Source organism: Mauremys reevesii, linkage group 21, assembly GCF_016161935.1.
Source record: "Mauremys reevesii isolate NIE-2019 linkage group 21, ASM1616193v1, whole genome shotgun sequence".
NCBI lineage: Eukaryota > Metazoa > Chordata > Testudines > Geoemydidae > Mauremys > Mauremys reevesii.
The window spans coordinates 6,548,337-6,569,097 of NC_052643.1; the positions used below are offsets into that span (position 1 = coordinate 6,548,337).

Below are 20,761 nucleotides of genomic sequence, written 5' to 3' on the forward strand. Positions count from 1 at the left end.
AGCTCTCATGGGCTAAGAAAGTTGGTGATAAATCGTGACGTGAATTTCAGCAGTAAATTAGCTTTTAAAAAGGGGGCTTCATCCTGGCAAGTGCTGAGCAGCATCCACTGCCATGGGTGGGAATGCTCAGGATGCCACAGGACGTGCTCTGCCCTTCGCAGTATCAGGCCATAAACACAACATGTGACTGTATCCCTGAAAGGAGATCGGACCATGCCTCTTGGTGCCCCTAAGTCACAGGGTCCTGGTTGGGAGTGGCAGCAGCTCTCTAAAAGTGGGTGGTGGCCACTGGTGCATGGTGACCCCACCCCTTCCCCCGAGGCCCCGCCCCCATACCGGCCATTCCCCTGAGGCCCCGCCCCCTTGCTGCCTCTTCCCCCCTCCCCAAGACCCTGCTCGCTCCTCTCCATCCCCTCCCTCCTGTCGCTCGCCCTTACGGCTGGTAAAAAGTGGGAGGGCTAAGCCCTGGCCCTCCTTCTTCCGGCACCCCGGTCCTGGTTCTTCTTTCTCATGCTTCTCCCTCCCTCTCTCACACACCTGCAGAAAGGATCCTGTGGAACAGGGTATAGTGTGACCCTGGTAGCATGAAGCAGAACGTTTCTGTGAGCAAAGATGCAGCAACATCCCAGCCGGAGACAAGACACAGTTCGTTGTCCTGCAGCAGCAGCAGCACCGCCCCCCTGCACTAGGAGGGACAGCAGGCTCCACTCCTGTCTGAGTAAAAGCATCTTGACAGGTGTTTTCCTCAGAACATACTTCGTGTTCCTCTTTGGACCGTGCCCTTCCTCGCAGGGAGACCGAATGTAAAGAAAGGTCCCACTGGCAATAGGAACACAGGATAGATTTGGCCTAACAGATCCAGCCAGTGACCCACCTAGTCCAGTAGCTACACCGTGGCAGTGACCAATCCCTCATTGCTGTGAGGAGGTGAACTGGAAGCTTCCCCACAATGCAGTTAGCCAGTGGTACAGTGCTGTGGCTAGAGGGGAAAACACCTTTCCTGACCCTCAGGTAATCAGCAGAAGCCTTGAAACATGAGATTTGATTCTGTGAGACAGGAATATCTCACCATCCATAAAAGCGAATGTTTATCAGTGGCTGTGAAATTATCCAGCCACAGCGATTGACTCACTGCGCCATGGAAGAGGGTCTATAACCGGCCGTGGGGGACGACAAGGTTCTCCAGTCAGGGGCAACAGCGGGTTAACTGAATGCTCCCAGGAGATGTGTGTCAGCCAAGGCGGGTTGGACACAGCTCCCCACCGAGTGTGGCAACACCAATCATACAGCAGTGTGGTGATGGGTGTGTGCACCACACAGGCTCCAAAACGGTTAATGTGGGAAGCCAGTGGACTTACTGGGAGAGGCAGGCTTAACTGAGGGTGAACTTCAGCAGAGAAGAGGCTGGCAGAGGACTATAAACTGAGGAAGCCGAGAGCAGAAGAGGGCAGCAGGCAAGGAGAGAGTCTGCAGTCACCCTCTGGGATGAGAGAAAGCCGATAGACCAGCTGGGATCCCAGCCAGAGTAGAGAAGGTTGGCAAGCAACCAAGGGAGGCTTAGAGCAGTCGCTGGGAGTGAAGCAGGCTGCAATGGCAAGCCCTGATAAAAAGGCACAATCTGGACTTCCAGGAGAAAGCCCTGGGCGGTGTTCAGTGGAGGAACAGCAAAAGGGATTTAAGAGGCATGAAAGGACAAGCCCAAGGAGGGCAGAAGTTGGTTTGAGTTTATTAGGAGATTCCAGGGGAGATTCTGGAGGGGCTATTTCACGGGGGAGGGGGAACTTATTCTGCTCTTATCTGACACACCTGTTCATTTTACCTGTCACTTGGGTTACCCATAATGATCTTGATCCTGTTGGTTAATTATTACAGGCACTGGGCCTTCAGCAAGAGCTTGTCCCAGTTCAGCCCCCGCTATCCGAGCCTGCATCAGAGTCCGAGCACCGACTTTCCCATAGTAAAGGACCCTGGTGTCGCGCGCAGGGCTCCACTGCTACAGAAGAGTGTGTGACAAGGGAGTAAACCCCTGCCACGAGCCGACCTGAAAGAATGCCTATGGGATCAGGTGAGAGTGAGTTTCTATCAGGGTCAGTCCTGCTGGCTGCAGGACTCAGTCCCTACTATCCTATAGAGACAAGGTGGGTGAGGTAATACCTTCCAGCTGCTGCACAAACCCCCAGCAAGGGATTAGAGGTGGTCGGGGGGAAAAAATTCTGCAGAGGATTTCAATCAAAATAGAAAAAAAAATTGCTTTTGTCAAAGCTTTCAGTGGAACATTTTGACTTTTAATACAAAAAAATAAGCCCACCAGAAATTGTTCAGCGTTTGGCCAGGAAATTTTCTGATGAGAATTTTTTAAAAAATTTCTAGGAAAACAGATACTTTCCATGTAAATATTTTTTCACCTAAAACCGAACCTCTGTCTCCGAAGAGACAGTGTTCTCCCCTGGGTACAGCACTACGCTGGGAGCCAGGCTGCTAATCTTGGTGTGCCTCCCCCTTGCTGCATGACCTTGAGTAAGTCACGTCCACCCTCTGTTCGAGGTTTCCCCCTCGCACCACCATCTTTTCTCTCTCTTGTCTAGTTATATGGTACATTTCTAAGGGCAGAAAGTGTTTTCTTATAGGGCTGGTCGAAAATTTTCCATCTAACCCAGGGGTGGGCAAACGTTTTGGCCCGAGGGCCACATCTGGGTATGGAAAGTATATATGGTGGCCCATTAAATTGGGGGTTGGGGCATGGGGGGGTGAGGGGTCAGGGTGCAGGCTCTGGGGTGGGGCTGGGGATGAGGGGTTGGGGGTGCAGGAGGATGCTCCAGGCTGGGAGCGAGGGGTTCAGAGGGCGGGAAGGGGATCAGGGCTGGGGCAGGGGTTGCAGCATGGGAGGGGATCAGAGGTGCAGGCTCTGGTGGGTGCTTACCTCAAGCAGCTCCCAGAAGCAGCGGCATGTCCCCCCTCCAGCTCCTACACGGAGACGTGGCCAGGAGGTTCTGCGTGCTGCCCCATCCACAAGTGCCACCCCTGCAGCTCCCATTGGCTGTGGTTCCCGGACAATGGGAGCTGTAGGGGTGGCACTTGGAGCGGGGGCAGCATGCAGAGCCCCCTGGCTGCCCCTATGCATAGGAGCTGGATGGGGAACGTGCCGCTGCTTCTGGGAGCCATGCGGAGTGGGGCAAGCCTCTGACCCCACTCCCCGGCGGGAACTTGAGGGCCGGATTAAAACGTCTGGAGGGCCGGACGTGGCTCCCAGGCTGTAGTTTGCCCACACCTGATCTAACCCCTTTTCAGTGAAAAACTGCATTGGGGTTTGTGCAGCACCTGGCACCAAGAGGGCTCTGATCCCAGCTGGAGCTGGTACGCAGCCCTGCAATACGACGGATCATAGCAACAGCAATAACTGGTTAAAGCTGCATTTGAGAGCTAACTTGCCTTTCCTGGGTTGAGCCTGGGCAAAATGCAATAATTAGAAGTAACCGTCCAGTGAAATGCCAAGCAGGAACAGAATGACTGCCTGCTCTCGACGGAACCTTTCAGAGAAAACAAGTGCATTTATCGTCCTGAATCAGAAGTCTCCCTAGCTTTAATGGAGAGGCTGGGGAGTAATTTTTAACTGAATAAATAGCAGTTGGAAGAGCACGATCAGTACAGTAGCCCCTGTATTCGTTATTTAGATATTCAACTCTGCCTGTAAATCACCGGGATGGCCTAGCTGAGGGACAGTCTAGTGAGAGAGAGTTGTCTCCTCATGCACAGTGTAAGCTGGCAGAATGATTCAGCAGAAAAACAGCTGCAGTCAGCAAGGTGTCTTCCTCCAGGGTTAGTGTTTATAACCACAAAGTACACAGAAAATTCCCCAGCCTGAGGTTCATCCCAGTCCTATGACCTGACCTTCCCACGCTGCCTCCCAAGCAGCCAAATTATTCCCCTTCCCCTCACCCTCTATGCACCCTGTCTAGCCGCTTACATCAGAGTCGCGAGCACAGTGGGATGTCAAATGCCACCATGCTTGTTCATAGGGGCCCAGTAGAGCCCCTGCCCCCAGATATTCATTGAATTGTCAGGGTTATTCATTCGAGGGAGAAGAACCCAAGGTCAGGTCTGTGGGAGGGAGTCCTTTAAGGTCACAGAAATATTTAACCAGAGCCTCTTTCAGGGCATGCCTGGCTGAGCACTGCAGCCTTTACCAAAAAATTACACCCATAAGCTGATAGCCAGTTTATGGGTGTGGAATTTTGGCAAAAACAGCTGATTTCATTGCCTGAGCTCCACTGACTTCCGACTGGCTCTTGGCCCCCAGCTCTGGCTAGCAGCACCTGTGAACCTCTACCCCACATTGGCGAATGCAAGACGCAGTCTCTTGTCCAGTGCTTTATCCAGTCTACTTTGAAGGCCTAGAGCAGGGGTTCTCGCAACAAATTTTTTGGTGGCCTCAGAGTGCGGCCACCAACTCTCATTGGTGGCTGCACGGACACTTTTTTCTTAAAATTCTTAATTAACTTTAGGAAGGACAATTAAATATGCACAGAGGCACATCCAAATCATTGTCATGTATATTTGTAGGGTTTTTTTTGGCAAATTCAGTAACAAAAATAATGCTGACTTCCACTTCAGCCCCCACTCCTCTCGACACACACATATCCAGGGCTTGGTGGGTCCTGGGGCTTGCTATGAAAAGTGATATTTGCATGTTTGTTAATATCACAGCACACTTAGTAGCTACCTGGGAGGCTATGAAAAGTTCTGTTAACAAACATACAAGTATCACTTTTCACAGATAGCAAGTAAGGCTGCTGTGAAAAGTGATACTTGCATGTTTGTTAATATCATTTTTCTCAGCAATCCCCAGGACCCATTAAGCCCTGGATGGGGGGGCCGAAGGGAGAGGCAGCAGGGGCCAGAGGGGATGGTGGGATGGATGCGGGACCGGGGGAGGCAGTGGGGGCCCGGGACAATGGGGGGGGGGTGGATGAGAGGCCAAGAAGGCAGCAGGGTCCTGGGGGGGAGGATGCTTTGGATATAGAGCTGTGGGAGGCAGTGGGGGCCTGGATGGACACGGGCGATGGGGGTGGGTGGCCAGAGCCAAGGGGCTGCTGCCATGCTGCCAGGGCTGGAGCTCAGTGCCCGCAGCCGGAACCCGGAGCTGGGTGCCGGAGCCCAGGAGTGCGTGGCTGGAGTCAGGAGTCGGCGCTCGCTGCTGCGTGGCCAGGAGTTGGCATCCAGGGCCAGCTCCCACCACCGCGTGGCCAGAGCCCGGGAACAGAGCTGTGGGTCAGCGCCTGCTGCCAGGCAGCTGGGGATCAGCGCCAGGGTCTGGGGCTGCATAGCCGGAGCAGTGGATTGGTGCCTGCCAATGCGTGGCCGGAACTGGGGACCAGAGGCCGACTAAGCTCCGTGGCTGGAGCCAGAGGTCAGCACCTTCTGCCCTGTGACCGGGGTTGGGGTCCGCACCTGTAGCCAGCACCTGCCGCTGTGTGGCTGGAGCCCAGGACTGGAGCCAGGAGCCAGCACCTGCTGCCACGCAGCTGGAACCAGGGGCTGGAGTCAAGCCCCACAGCTGAAGGCCAGGGCCACGTGGCCAGAGCAAGGTGGGTCAATACCCGCTGCCCTGTGGTTGGAGCCCGGGGCTGCGCGGCCAGGATCCTGAAGTCCCACCCTGTCCCCGCAACGTGGGTCAAGAACTCACCTTGCTCCTGCAGCGTTGTGCCCCACCTCTCTCCAGAGGCGGTGCAGGGCGCCACGTCCAGGAGCAACAAGGACGGAGGGGGAGAGGACGATGCTTTGTCGTCCCCTCTCTATCACTGCCCAGGCGGCTGTGGTGGCCACACAAAAAGCCCCTGGTGGCCGCATGCAAGAACCGTTGGCCTAGAGTCACAGAGCTGCTGAGCACCTGAATCTCCCTGTGATTTCAGTAGGAGTTATTGGTGCTCGGCCCGTGTGATAATTGGGCCCTAACGACCAATATTTCAAAGAGCTCAGTGTACATGCTGGGTCCTGAGCACTCTTGAAAACCTTGCCTCACTTTGGGTACGGAACACTTGGCAAACGTGCCCTATCTCTAGGCTTGGCAGAATTCGATTTTTATTTTTTTATAATTTCGATGGATAATATCGATTTATTTTTAAGCATTTTTTTCCATTTAAATTTTCACAGTGGTGGGAAATTATGGGTGGGGTGGGGGGTGGTGCCAGATATTAATTATTTAATGACAGCAGACACCAAGATTCAAAAAGTCAAACCTTTATAACCGTTAGACACAATCTGACAACCTCACCTGTCAAAATATACAAAGTAAATATCCTGAATTCAAACCCTAATAAGTTCTCAAGCAGCATTTTTTTTACCTTTTGCCTATTTGTACATTTTAGATGATTAGTGATGGAAATATTATTTCATTGGTTTGTGTGTTTATGGGGAAATTGACATTTACTGATAAAAATGTAAATCCTTCCAAGTCTTCATAGGTGCTGGAACTAGGGGTGCTGCTGCACCCTCTGGCTTGAAGTGGTTTCCGTTATATACAGGGTTTACAGTTTGGTTCAAAGGCTTTCAGCACCCCCACTACAAAAATTGTTCCAGGGCCCCTGGCCTACCTATCTCTCACCATCAGCTCAGGTTTGTCACTGAGTGTCTGTAGTCCTGTTTCAGAGGAGTAGCCGTGTTAGTCTGTATCAGCAAAAACAACGAGGAGTCCTTGTGGCAGCTTAGAGACTAACAAAGTGGGTTATAACCCATGAAAGCTTATGCCCAAATCAATTTGTTTGTCTCTAAGGTGCCACAAGGACTCCTCGGTGTTGTTTCTGTAGTCCTGGTATTTCCTTGCAGATTTTCCTCTGCAGCTCCTGAATTTCTTCCCAATGCCAAGTCACCTCCTGGCAAAATGCCCCAGCCTGACGCACTGAAAGGACAGGGGGGGGGCTGCAGAGCTGGGCAGAAAGTGGGTGGCGCTTGCTGACAGCTCTCCAGCGGTTCCACTAGCCAAAAGGCACTTTGAGAATCAGCTCGGACCACAGAGGGTGGAAGCTGCTTTTGCTAATGCAGAGCCAATCAGAGCCAGGCGGTCAGGGCATTGCAGGCTTTAGCCAATCGTGTGGGAAGCCTGTCACTGTGAGGATGAATGCAGAGCCCTCCAAGCTGGAGCCTGTTGCTTCTTTGTTGCTGCATTGTCATGGGACGGCTCCTTCCCTGAAAGCTCCTTTTCAAGCAGAGAGTCCTACCAAAGGTACATGCTCATCCTCGGCCCCAGCTTGCTCCCACAGAGGTCAGGCAGCTGGGAGACAGACTGTCCGGGGTGGAGAAGGACAGCTCCATTGCAGAGAGAGGAGAGGCAGAAGAGAGAGAGAGATCAGGTGCACTGAATGGCTCTGGATGCATCTCATGGAGACAGCGCACACACCAGTGCAGAGATACTGGTGAAAACGTAGAGCACGCGGCCTCACAGGCTGCCCATGAATCCACCCTGTCCTAGACACTCTCAGGGAGAATGCAGCCAAGTCTGGGAACGCTCACTCGCACTTTGAGCTGAGCTGACTGTTAGACTCCTGAGCCAGAGGAATACGTAACACAGGAAAATCACAGAGCCACTGACAGAGGATGAGCGTGAGAACTGAATTGCAACACATACGCTGACGAGGAAGACACACACACACACACAACTCCTCCACTCACTGGCACTCAGAGACACGTCCACCACATAGACACTGTGAGTCAGTCTCTCTCTCTCACACACACATACTGTCTTCAGGAGTGGAGACTGGCACTTCCTCTTGCTCACACCTGTTTTTTCCCCTCACTTGCTGCAGTTGCAAAGAGGAGAAGTCCTGCAGATACCCGTGAGTGTAGCCATGGCCCAGGTGCAGTACGACTGTTCCACGGGGAATCATCCGAACGTCACCAATTCAACAGCCTCCCCCGTGGGACATGAGCAAATTCAACTCCTGCTGCACGTCTGCAAGGAAGCTAAGAAATCTGCTTACTGTCCATATAGTCGCTTCCCGGTGGGAGCGGCGCTACTGACTTGTGATGGGAAGATCTTCTCTGGTAAGTAAGGACAGCGCTCCCCAAAACAGTAACACTTAAGCTCCTGAAGAGCTGGGCCCAGAGTGGGTGCAAGGATGTTTCGTGCCCTAGGCGAAATTTCCACCTTGCCCCCCCCCCCGAGCCCTGTGGCAGCTCCCACCCCACCCTAAGGCGCCCCACAGCAGCTCCCACCCCTCTACCCTGTGCCCCCCCCTCCACGGCAGCTCCCCCTGGCCCGGGGAGACGTGCAGCAGCTCCCCGCCCCAAAGGACCCGAAATGCCGCCCCCCACATGCTAGCACCCTAGGCGACCGCCTAGGTCGCCTAATGGGTTGCACCGGCCCTGGTTGGGCCCTACGCCCTCCCAGAGATCCAGGTGTCTCCAAAGAGGCAGTGGCAGCTCACATCCACACAGGAGAATGTCTCTGAAGAAGTAGAGGCACTGGAGTCAGGGCTCCCTGAAAAGGCAGAGACTGTTTGATAGCAACATATGGTTTGTGCCATGAGCAAGACGTTGTGCAGGAAACTTGCCCTGTATTCTTCATGTTGTCGTCCTTTGCTTCCCCGAGATGTGGCACTGGCCTCGCTCGGCTGTAAGGTGGTTTGGATTTGGGCTGTCCTGGGTCACAATTTATAATCTGTCCCTGGTTTCGGTCTCTGTCAATGGCCTGCCTTCCTCCCCCAGCCCTGGAATAGCAAGAGGAAACTAAACCGGGAAGCCCCTAGGTTCCATCTTGTTTGGGCCCCGACCTGAGGCCACAGCTATGAAAATGCCAGCGTACTCACCAGTGTTGCCGGCCCTTGGGATTCTACTACAAGTCTCATGATGACAGGTTTCAGAGTGGTAGCCGTGTTGGTCTGTACCAGCAAAAAGAATGAGGAGTCCTTGTGGCACCTTAGAGACTAACACATTTATTTGTGCCTGCAGCCCCGGAGCATACCCAAATAAATATGTTAATCTGTAAGGTGCCACAAGTAAATTTCATGATGTTTTCCTACAACCCAGCTCCTCGAGACGTGAGAGAACCTCAGCTTTCATTTTTGTGATAGTAAGTTTCTAGCCTTCATGGCTGCAGACAAAAGGTTTTGGAAAAAGTGGTCCCCCAAGGCTCAAAAACACAGAAAGCAAAGAAAATGACCCCACATCTGCTACTGCTAAAAGCAACAAAGAATCCTGTGGCACCTTATAGACTAACAGACGTTTTGCAGCATGAGCTTTCGTGGGTGAATACTGCTACTGCTAGAATCTTATGATTTTCAAGCCAATCTGAGGGGGGGCTGACTCATTATTTTTGCCTGTGTTTCCCAGTACTACCCCATCTGTCAATATCCACCCATTTCTTGTCTGATGGAATGTAATCCTTCAGGAAGGAACCACCTTTTCATTCTGTGTTTGTATAGCACTTAATGGGATGGGTGTGACGGGTTGGATCTCAGAAATCCCCTTGGGAACAGCCAACTGATGTGCCAAGACTACATCTGCCCCTGCTTTCCCTGCCAGCTTGGGACTTCAGCACCCTGTCTTGTTGAGCCAGACACGCTGGTCTGCTCCAGCACAGACCCAAGGTCTGAATTATGTGCCCCAAAGCTGCAGACTTAACTGAAAGCAGCTTACAGAAGTGTTCCTGTCTTTAACACTCAGATGCCCAATTCCCAATGGGGGCTAAACCCCAAATAAATCCGTTTTACCCTGTATAAGGCTTATATAGGGTAAACTCATAAATTGTTCGCCCTCTGTAACACTGAGAGAGAGATATGCACAGCTGTTTGCCCACCCAGGTACTAACACATACTCTGGGTTAATTAATAAGTAAAAAGTTATTTTATTAAATACAGAAAGTAGGATTTAAGTGGTTCCAAGTAGTAACACACAGAACAAAGTGAATTACCAAGTAAAATAAAATAGAACACGCAAGTCTATGTCTAAGAAACTGAATACAAATTGAACCTCACCAGTTCCAGTAAGCTTCCTTTTACAGACTAGTCTCCTGCTAGTCTGGGTCCAGCGATCACTCACACCCCCTGTAGTTACTGTCCTTTGTTCCAGTTTCTTTCAGGTATCCTTGGGGGTGGAGAGGCTACCCCTTTAGCCAGCTGAAGACAAAATGGAGGGGTCTCCCAGGGGTTTAAGTAGACTTTCTCTTGTGGGTGGAGACCCCCTCCTTACTCCTATGCAGAGTCCAGCTCCAAGATGGAGTTTTGGAGTCACATGGGCAAGTCACATGTCCATGCATGACTCAGTTTTTACCAACCTAGCCACATTCCTGGGAAATCTCTGATGTGGATTGGCGTCTCCAAGTTCAATGTTGGCTTAAGTGGTTCTTGACTGGGCACTTAATCTGCTGGCCAAATGCTTTACTAAGGCTATCAAGCAAGTAGGCAGCCAATAGTCCTCATTTCAAGCACAAAAATGATACATGCCTACAAATAGGAGCAATGTATTCAGTGGATCATAACCTTTACATAGATACGTTACATGGCACACACAGCATAAAACATATTCTAGTTATGTCATATATACATTCACGAGCATATTCCAAAAAGCCTTATGGGGGGCACCGTCACAGTGGGGTCCTGGCCCGTAACTGGGGCTCCTAAGTGTTATTGCAATGCAAATAATCACAATGATTCTTGAAAGGTTGAGGTTGGCAATCTTGCATATCTCGGGGCGTAGGCAGAGCAGATCGCACTGATTATGCCATTCTGCTCTGCCTGCCTGTGCCATATTGCTCGCCCTTGCTGAGCAACAAGAGGCGGCTATCTGATCTCCTGGACGGCATTCAGATCTTTGCTGCAAAACAACTCAGAGCTGGGAGAGCCCACAGCTCCTCTGTGACGCTGGGCTCGGTTTCCTCTGTGCCTGGGCAAAGTCGAGGCATCTGAGCAAGATGGGGATTCCTCTTAGGATAGTGAATCACAGGGCATGTCTTTGTCATAATGATAAGAGACAATGTGGTGGGACTGGGAGACATGCCAGATCTTGCCTTGGATGGGGATGGCCCTTGGGTGTGCTTCCCCGGTGCAATCAGAAACGGGGAAGGAAATGGGTCAAAAAGGGACAGGTTTGGAGACCCCAGCGCCACCACTTCACTCCCCTGAGAATGAAGAAGAAGAGAGCCAGGAGACGTCACCTCACTTTCTGACAGGAGCCAGAAGGGCTCTGGGGCAGACCGACCTACTTTTCTAAAGGTTCATGGTTAGAGCAAAGTGACTAATGAAAAATATGTGTAACCCACACACCTTCTGGGGGTGGTGTTTGTCCCACCTAGTGGCACTGAGACCACTTAGAGTGAGTTAAATGAGTCTGCTCTACAGCCTTAGCTAAGAGTCAGTTGACTTTTAACTCACGCACTAAGCTCTAGAGGTCCCAGGTTCGATCCCGCCTGCCGATGACTGGGGTCTGTTGGCGTTACACATGTATTTGCAAATAATTATCCAATCTGGCCCTTGAGTCTGGCTATTGTGCCTTTAGGATCTTGTTCCTTCCTCTCATCAGCAAACCTGCAGTATGCATTTACAGCCTACTTTTCAGAGGTGCTGAGCATCTGCAGGGCTCATTGATTTCAGCTGAAGTAGCAGGTGCTCATCACTTATGAAAATTAATGGCTCAAGCTCATGCAAACATTTATGCACATACTGAACTTTACTTGCTTCCTTAAAATTAGGCACGTGCTTAAGTGCTTTGCTGTCTCAGGACCATATAGTACTTAAAATAACAAACCCTGTGTAAAATACCTTGCACCTGCATCCCCATAACAAAGCAGGCATCTAAGGAGGCAATTCAATACTGAAGAAAGACAAAGGCTGAATGGCCAAAGCTACTGAAATGCACTTTAACTTTGGGACTCTGGTGATTTAACGCCATTGGATGCCACTGAAGGGAGGATTCTGCTGATTGCATGAAGAGAGGGAGCTGTTACCATTACTTAATCAATTTTCTTATCAAATCTTCCCCACACATTACCCCTGAAGCCATGCTATCACAATCCTGAGTGCCATTAAAAGTGGTGCTGGTGATTCAGTGGGTGGAATTCTTCTGCCTGGGTCAGTCCAATACCCACCCCCTGTTGTGGTGGTAGAGGTACTCCAGTGCCGGAAGGGCTGTCTTCTGAAGGTCAAAATCCGCTGCAAGCTTAAAGAGCATGACTCCACTGACTTCAGTGGAGTTGTGCCAGCTAACACCAATGCTGAATTTGGCCTATAGCCTTAAAAGGTCCCATGTCATTAATTATTCCTTATTTTTAATATTGATTTATGTTATACTAGTGCATGTTAAGAGCTAAAGTAAAAAGCTGCACAAAAGAAGCCATTTGCAGTGTGCTACAAAAAGTCTTATTGGTCCTACAAAATTCAGCGATTCCGCTAATTATTTTTGAGGGCCATCAAACTGGCCCCATATCTCTTAACTCTGTCTTTACATGTATACAGATATACAGCGCTCTCGTAGTTGGGCATAATTAGGCGGTTCAGCCCATAGGATTCTGGCTGTTTTGCAGTGTGAATAATTCTGCCTCCCTAAATCCCATCTGCAATTTCAGCTGGACACCATGCTCTCCACTTCCTCTCACATTGCTGTGTGCGCTCCACCCCAGTGCTGGGTGCGGTGATTCCTGTCTATGACCTTGCAGAGCACTCCTGGATGAAGGGCACCCCATCAGTAGGTGTGATTGTATTTATTGTCAGACAAGTTTGAAAAGTAACAAAGTGCTCTTTACTTCCTTTAGGCTGCAATGTAGAAAATGCCTGCTACCCCCTGGGGATATGTGCAGAACGCACCGCCATTCAGAAAGCCGTGTCAGAAGGGTACGTGAATTTCAGAGCCATGGCCATTGCTAGGTAAGTGAGAGCTGTGAATCATATCCCTTTTGAATCATTTCAAAATGTGCTTGGACTGGAAAACTGTGCAACACTTTTGTTCCTCTAATTCTCTGCTTCCTGCACTTTAAACACACAGGCACGTACAGCTCTGGGTGGTGGCAAGAGGCAATGGCCATCCTTTCAAAATGAGCTCTCTCTTTTACCTAATTTTTGCAGCATCAACTTTGAAGACTGGGAGAAAAATGTGATTAGCAAGTTTTGTTTTGCGAGATTATCATTAAACTACATTGCAACCACTCTTAAGACTGAGGTCCGTGTCCTGCCAGCCATTACTCATGCAAATAGCCGCACAGAAGTGAGTAGGACCATTTGAGGGATCCTGATCCCGCAAACTGATCTGTGCAGGACCTCGCAAACTCAGCAGGGCACAGGGGTCCAGTTTTGCACAATCCAGGCCCAAGTGAGCACCTAAAGGAGATGCAAAAATCAGCTGTGGGCCTTTAACTAAAGATTGAACGCAGCCATCCTGGAAACCTTGCTGAGACTTTTAAATTGGTCACCTAAAACTGGAGGCTGCTATTTAGTTGGTCGTTACTGTAAGCTTCTGTTCCGTGATGTGTCTATAGGCTCCTAATTATTGGTTTGATACAGAGCAAGTGAGGAGTTGTTGAGAACATTTTGTCCTAATGGACTAAAAGCAGAAATGATGTCAAATTATACTACTTGGGAATAATCCATGTCAGTAACCAGAGCCAAGGAATTAATTTTATTCAGAACAAAGGGGCTACATTCATGAAAAGGGATAATGAAGAGAGAGAAATTGTAAGTCTGAATTTTAACAATCACCCGACATCCTCTCTTTGTTTTAGTCGCTCCTTTCAAATGTTCATGAATATTTCTAGGGATAATGAGCAGGTTTCTATATTTATATTAACCTGGTGCTTGCTAAGGAGCAGATCCTTTGTCTACACACAATGATCATCAACACTAGAAAGGAGGAAAAGCTATGTGGTTCTGTAGTCCATCCCATGCAGGGTTAGCTACAAGGCACTCCTGAGTGCTTCGTCTAGGCTTGTTTTTAAATGCCTTCCAATACCTCCCTCAGGAGGGTATTTTACATCCTAACAGACTTTGTGGTTAGAAAGCTGATCCTGATATTCATTTGAAATGCACCATTCTTTCACTTCACCCCATTACTCCTAGAGATATGGTCTTATGTCCCCCTTCCCTCCAAATGATTCTCATGCCTTCCTTGATCTTAACACCTTTCAGATACTTGGAGATAGATACACAGGTGTCAGAATCCTAGTAAAGTCCAAACTGATGGGCCAGTGCTTTCCTTATGGGGTTCTTCCAGTGAGGGATGAAAACTGAGTAAATTCCAGCACAGAATGGCCAATGTACACAGAAGAGGATGAGATGAGCAACATCTCCCCTTTCCACGGAAACCTCTGTGGGCTTTGGGAAGACATGACAGGGTCATGGCCAGGGACAAAGTTGCTGCCCATGTGGCAACAACCCTCCCACCCTCAACCCTCCAAATTTACAAATCTGTGGGGATTTACTGCAGTAAAGGCCTGGAGTGGATTTTCCCAGCCTTGTAATCTTCCCAGGATCTGAACCCTGTGCAGTGTGGAGCCCAGCTCCATAGACCCTCCCAACTCCCTGTGCTGTTGTGTAGTGGAGGTTAGATGGTGGACTTGGGGAGGTGGGAAGGGCCAGAAGACCCACCGCCATGTGGATCCTGTGGTCCTTTTCCCACCTTGGAGAGAAAGGCACTAGGATTATAGACTGCAATAGTAGCTGCAGAGTAATCCCAAAACAAAGCAGGTCTCCAGAACCCAGCGCCAGGATTAGCAAATTTGAGTGAATGATCAGCCATTGAAAGACGCCTTACACACAAAGTGGTATGCAAGCTGCTTTCAATGCATTTTAATACCACCAGATGCCAAGTTTTACATCTGGGAACAAGGAATATTGGCCATACCCATAGAATGGGGGCCTGTATCCTGGAAAGCAGTGACTCTGAAAAGGACAAGCAACTCAACATGAGCTCCCAGTGTGAAGCTGTGGCAAAAAGGGCCAATGCCATCCTTGGATGTATAACCCGGGCAGTAGTGAGTGGGAGGAGGGAGGGGAATGTATCTGAACACGCCATTGGTGAGACCAATACTGGAATACAGCATCCAGTTCTGGTGTCCACGTTTTAAAAATGATGTTGAAAAATTGGAGAGGGTGCAGAAAAGAGCCACAAAAATGATTTGAGGGCTGGAGAGAATGCCTGACAGAGTGAGCACATTTATTCTTAAGGTAAAAACACCACAGAGAAACCTTAATAAAAACAATGATTAGATTTAAGCACACACCAGATATAGCAGGAGTCACCCCCATCAGTCCTATGAGACCCTAGCAGGCCCCCTTTGGTCCTGTATATTTGCTGGATCAGAAGGGAAGCACTGCGTCAGTTCAAACTCACCTCTTTATACCAAAAAGTCCTTTCTTTGTCTGCCAATCTCTGGAAAACCCAGCTTGAACCAGTATGTGCAACCCATGCCAGGGGGTGGTACCTCACTGACGTTAAAGAACTTCTAGAGAGTGACTTGCCTTAATCCCCGCCTCCCCGCCCCGCCCCCACACGGTCTTTAGTTCCTGTAGGTGCTGCGATAGCCGTCCCCCATGGAGTAGAACACAATCATACAGAAACCATTCATAGATTTAATACAGTCTGGTCCCCAACGATATTGTACGGGCTGCAATATCTGTCACAGCTACCTCCCTGGGAGATGTTGGGCAAGTCACTTCCCCTCTCCTTTCCTCAGTTTTCCCATCCATCACATAGGGACAATGATCTTGACCCTCCTTTCCAAAACACGTTGGGATTTATGGGTAGAAAGAACAATGAAAGTGCTATTTACTAACTACTCTTTGTTATTATTTGATGCATTAACATTATTTATCGGATGCATTAACTGTATAATAATTTTCCATCATGAGCTACACTGACCTCGGCATTCTATTCTCTTTCGATAGCAACACTGAAGAGGATTTCATCGTGCCCTGTGGGGCCTGCAGACAAGTAATGAGAGAGGTAAACAACTTGTGCTTTCTTTTTCAACAGCTGAAACTAAACTGCTTTAATTCCCACCCACTTGCCTGGCTGAGAACATTGGTTTCTTTCAGACCCCACTCTGAAATGTCAGGGGACACAGCTCAAAAATTTTCCGAGTAAGGAAGCATTCTGAGATGTGCCCAATTGTGAGCGTCCCATTTCCTGCACCCCACAGCACCAAGCTGGGAAGGTTTTGAATGTCGAGAATGACAAAAGGAGAGGGAAACTCGGGTCCGTAAACAAGGGCTTCCCAAGTTTGGAAACAATATTAATCCTTAGAGTGCTGACCGCAGTGTGTTTTCAAGGGCAGAAACAGAAGGAAAGTTCAGCTGTGGTGTAAGTAGGTGTGGTTTCAGTGCAGCTTACGCTAGAGCCAGATTTGCCCCTACATCTCTCAAAAGTATTACTACAGGGAGCCAAGCTTGAGTGCAAGGGCTCTGGTCAGGGAAAAATACACTGAAACACGAGAGCTGAGGCAAGGAATCCTTGGCCCCAGCATATTCTTTGGGGTTTTCTAGGCACTCAGCTTGTGGGTACTGGGGGGAGGTAAGGACTGGTGCTCCCCTCAAGCACAGGGTCTGGTGCTCTGCAGAAATCTATTAGCCATGCCACCAAAGCATCTGGTTGAGGCCATGTAGACTGCAGGGATGCAGGAGGGTTTCAGAGTTCAACATGGGGGCTCCCTGTGTTACGTAGTCTGCAAATGCAGCAAGGATGCAACATTTCCATTGCATTTGGGCCCTGCCCATCTGCAGAAGTCTGCTCAAGATTCAGCCTGCAGCATTTAGGACCATTACTGTAGAATGCTATAGTATTTTGAAAAAAAAGGATCTTAGGAGCTCCACCAGGTTCATTTTCTTCATGTGCAGCAAAGAGGCATAGCACCAAAATGGCTCTCTAAGCTGCATTTAACGTTTTCAGCATTTCTTTAATGGCTAATGTTTAACTGATGGCAGAGTCCCTACATGGATAAGCAGCCTTATTTCAAAGGTAAAGTTCCTCGAGGGCCTGATCCCGTGTACTTTATGCCTCTGAAATTTCCTTTGGAGGTTAAAGCCAGTTTTGGATGTCCAAGAAATGAAGCATCAGGCTCTAATCTAGAAACTGGTAGACTATTTAAAACAGGGGTGCGCAAACTTTTTGGTCACATCTGGGTATGGAAAGTGTATGGTGGGCCCGAATGCCCACAAAATTGGGGGCTGAGGTGCAGGAGGGGGTGAAGGCTCCAGCTGGGGGTGCGGGCTCTGGGGTGGGGCCAGAAATGAGGGGTTCAGGGTGTGGGAGGGGGTTCTGGGCTGGGGCAGGGGGTTGGGGTGTGGGGGTGAGGGCTCCAGCTGATGGGGTTGGGGATGAGGAGTTGGGGGTGCAGGAGGGTGCTCCAGGCTGGTACCAAGGGGTTTGGAGGGCAGGAAGAGGATCAGGGATGGGTCAGGGGGTTGCGGTGTGGGAGGGGGTCAGGGGTGCAGGCTCCAGGTGGTGCTTACCTCAAGCAGCTCCTGGAAGCAGCTGCATGTCCCCCCTCTGGCTCCTATGCGGAGGCGCTGCCCGGCAGCTCGGTGTGCTGCCTTGTCCGCAGGCGCTGCCCCTGCAGCTCCCATTGGCCATGGTTCTTGGCCAATGGGAGCTGCAGGGATGGCGCTTGGGATGGGGGCAGTGTGCAGAGCCCCCTGGCTGCCCCTACGCATAGGAGCCAGAGAGAGGACATGCCACAGCATCCAGGAGCCGCATGGAGCCACAGCAAGCGCAGAGTGGAGCAAGTGCCAAAGCAGAGCAAGCCCTGGACCCTGCTCTCTGGTGGGAACTCGAGGGCCAGATTAAAACGTCTGAAAGGCCAAATGCAGCCCCCGGGCCGTAGTTTGCCCACCCCTGCTTTTAAAGGTTGCTCAGTTTCATACTAATGTGTTAATACTAGAAAGCCCAGTGTTAATATGCAAAACAGAACAATGGCAAAATCTAATGGGCAATGAGCCAGCTGCCTGCTGCAGTAAAAAAAAAGTTAACAGAATGCTCATTTTAATTGAATTTACTTCAACTGTGTTCATCCCCCCTACTTTCTGCAAATACACCTCTACAGACAGTTCTCTAAGACTCTTTTTCTAGTTCAATAGAGACTGGGACATTTACATGACGAAGCCAGATGGGACCTATATAGTCAAGACTCTTCAAGAGCTCCTGCCCCTGTCATTTGGACCAGAAGATCTGAAGAAGTTCTGAAGAGTATGTGGAGCATGTGATCTGCAACGGCACTAAAGAACCTCCAGACAATCTTATGCTTTCTGTCTGCAGGACGAGATTTCTTTCAGATACTTCCCAACTCTGTCTCCTATGGAATGTCATTCAACTTCTGTAAGCCTCAGGGAACTCTAATGAAAATAATTTCCATTTATACTAGGCCTGGGGAAGGGGTGGCAAGAACCAGATCTGCCTCATTTTGAATCGGCCAATCCCAAACGTTCACAAGTTCGGTTTAGCAGACATGGCAGTATGATGTCATGATTAGAGCAGGTTGGGAATTTGTCAACGAAACATTTCGCGTGGGAAAACGCCAGTTCATCGAAACCGTCTGAGCTAGTCACATGACCGCTCTGTGCCTCAGTTTCCTCACCTGAATAATGATGCATTAACCTTTTTCGCAAAGTGCTTTGAGATGCTTGGGTGAGAAATGCTTTTATAGTGCTAAATATTATTATTGCTCATATTAATGCAGTTACTCCAGCTTTATACTGGTTTAACTGAGACCAGAATCTGGCCTAAGAGTCTCATATAAGGTCAGAATGTAAGTTCTAACATACTAGAGGGTCCACATTATTCTGACACATATTACTCAAACACCATGGGCCAAGTGCACCTTCTCCCCCACATCTTCCTACCTCAGGCTATATGCTGTACATTTATTTACTAGTGATTAGAGAACAACCAAATTAAAGATTCACTGAGTTCTGGTTTGTCTCCAGATCTCATTTTATGCAAACCTCGAAAGTTCCGATGGAGGAGAATTTAACACACAGTTTTAATTCTGGCCCATCACTACTGTTGATCAAAATTGCACAGATCAATAAATCATACAAATGCAGGAATTCGGTAATGTAACATAGTTATTTGTAAAGATAAGAAGAAAAACTAAATAAGAGAGAAGAGAAACTAAAGGTTTAATAAATCCAAAGTAGACTATCTTGTTCATCTATGAAGCAGGTTATTAGTAAGCAACAGCCGATAGTAAACTGGGCATTTTAGATTATGCTGCTTATTGTCACTTAATTTTCAACACTTTGTGAACATCCGCTTCTTCGTTACCCTTAGTTTATTTTTCTTGATTTATTTTTTTTCTGTGTGTGAGAATGGATGGGAAAGGGAATGTAGTGGTGAGAACCGGACAATACTCTAGCAGTTCTGTCTCCAGAGTAACATGATGTTATGACTGTGCTACATTAGACACAATGAAATTATCTGAACTGAACAAAAATGGGTTAATTTTTCTAATCATGTTATTGTAAATGTCCAAACAGAATAAATGTAGTCACTAATTCTACTGCTCCATCCAACTGTTGTTTTATTACAGAACAGAGCCACTCAAAACAATGTGGTTTTAGTTTCTAGGAGTTTAGAGGTAAAACAGAATAACACTGTACAGCATTTAAGCTACATATGCAGTCAGACTTCAGGTAACACACAACATTGAGTAGCACGTAACAGAGCACACATTCAGTATTTCCCTCAGTGTAACACACAACAAGAGAGTATACAGCAGTGATCCCAGGTGCAACGACAGCATACAGAGTACACAATCTATACCCAGGGCACCACACATCATGCAGAGATCCATACCCTTCCCAGGACAATACAGAATATACAGAGTAACACATGGCAGCATGAAGCATACACAGTCCATATGCAGGGCAACACACACCAGACAGAGTCTGCAATCCACAAAAAGGCCAACACAGAGCATGCAGAGTACACATTCAATACCCAGGCCAACACACACCATGCCCAGTACACAATCCATACCCAGAGCAACACACACAGCTACATGTAGCATACACAACCCTTACCCAGCCAGAGTAACACAGTACACAACCTGTATGCACAGTAACACACACAGCATGCAGAGCAGGATGGATTTGATTTAAATCACTAGTCAAGAAGACTCAATTTAATCATGGTTTTCTACATAAAAGTGCATTTTTGTTGGTTGTTATAACCTTAATACATATTCTTCACAACTCAGAGATAGATGTAGGTTTCATTTTTAGAAGGTACACACTATACATTTTAAGACAGTGATTTATTTTGAAAACTTTTCAGATTTGTTTTACAGCTATATCAGGAAATGAATGATTGGTTGGTTATTTCATTTACCAAAGTTAATTGAAGCAGATATTTATGAAGTCACTGGGAGGTGAACTATCTCCAATTAACAGGTTAATCATTAATATTTGGAGGATTTTCTTGCCATGCTGTATTAGGAGGACAACATCACCAGACAGACATTTACATTGTTTTATTTAACTAAAACAATAACGTTAAGTATTCTGGATTTTTTTCTTTAACAGCAAACATATAATATTTTAACAAAACAAGCATATGTCCCTTGCTTCTCACATTTATCTGCAGACTTATTTTCCTTGTCCAGATCTATTCCGCCCCCAACAATCTTCTATTCATTGAACTTTTTGAAACTTTGCACTTTTAGAGAGAGGTAAGGGACTGACTCTGTGTACACAAATTTGCAGAGGGACAATAGAGTTGAGGTCTGTTATTTCTCACCTCTATATATTATTTATTTATTTAAAAACATTTTTGCTGTTAACAAGCATGT

General features: G+C 48.5%; 1 protein-coding gene across 4 annotated transcripts; it reads left to right on the forward strand.

Annotated features, from left to right (window-relative positions):
- Positions 1–1,894: 1,894 nt before the first annotated feature.
- CDA (cytidine deaminase) lies at positions 1,895–19,449 on the forward strand. 4 transcript variants are annotated; one of them, XM_039508873.1, is made up of 5 exons: positions 1,895–2,065; positions 7,800–8,037; positions 12,740–12,851; positions 15,864–15,921; positions 18,043–19,449. In XM_039508873.1, exons 2-5 carry the CDS (start codon positions 7,842–7,844, stop codon positions 18,154–18,156), a joined length of 480 nt encoding a protein of 159 aa, XP_039364807.1. In that variant the 5' UTR covers positions 1,895–2,065; positions 7,800–7,841; the 3' UTR covers positions 18,157–19,449. The 4 variants fall into 4 exon arrangements, with proteins under 4 accessions (XP_039364807.1, XP_039364806.1, XP_039364804.1 ...); XM_039508872.1 differs by lacking the exon at positions 1,895–2,065 and adding an exon at positions 6,988–7,219; XM_039508870.1 differs by lacking the exon at positions 1,895–2,065 and adding an exon at positions 7,260–7,403.
- The last annotated feature ends 1,312 nt before the right edge of the window (positions 19,450–20,761 follow it).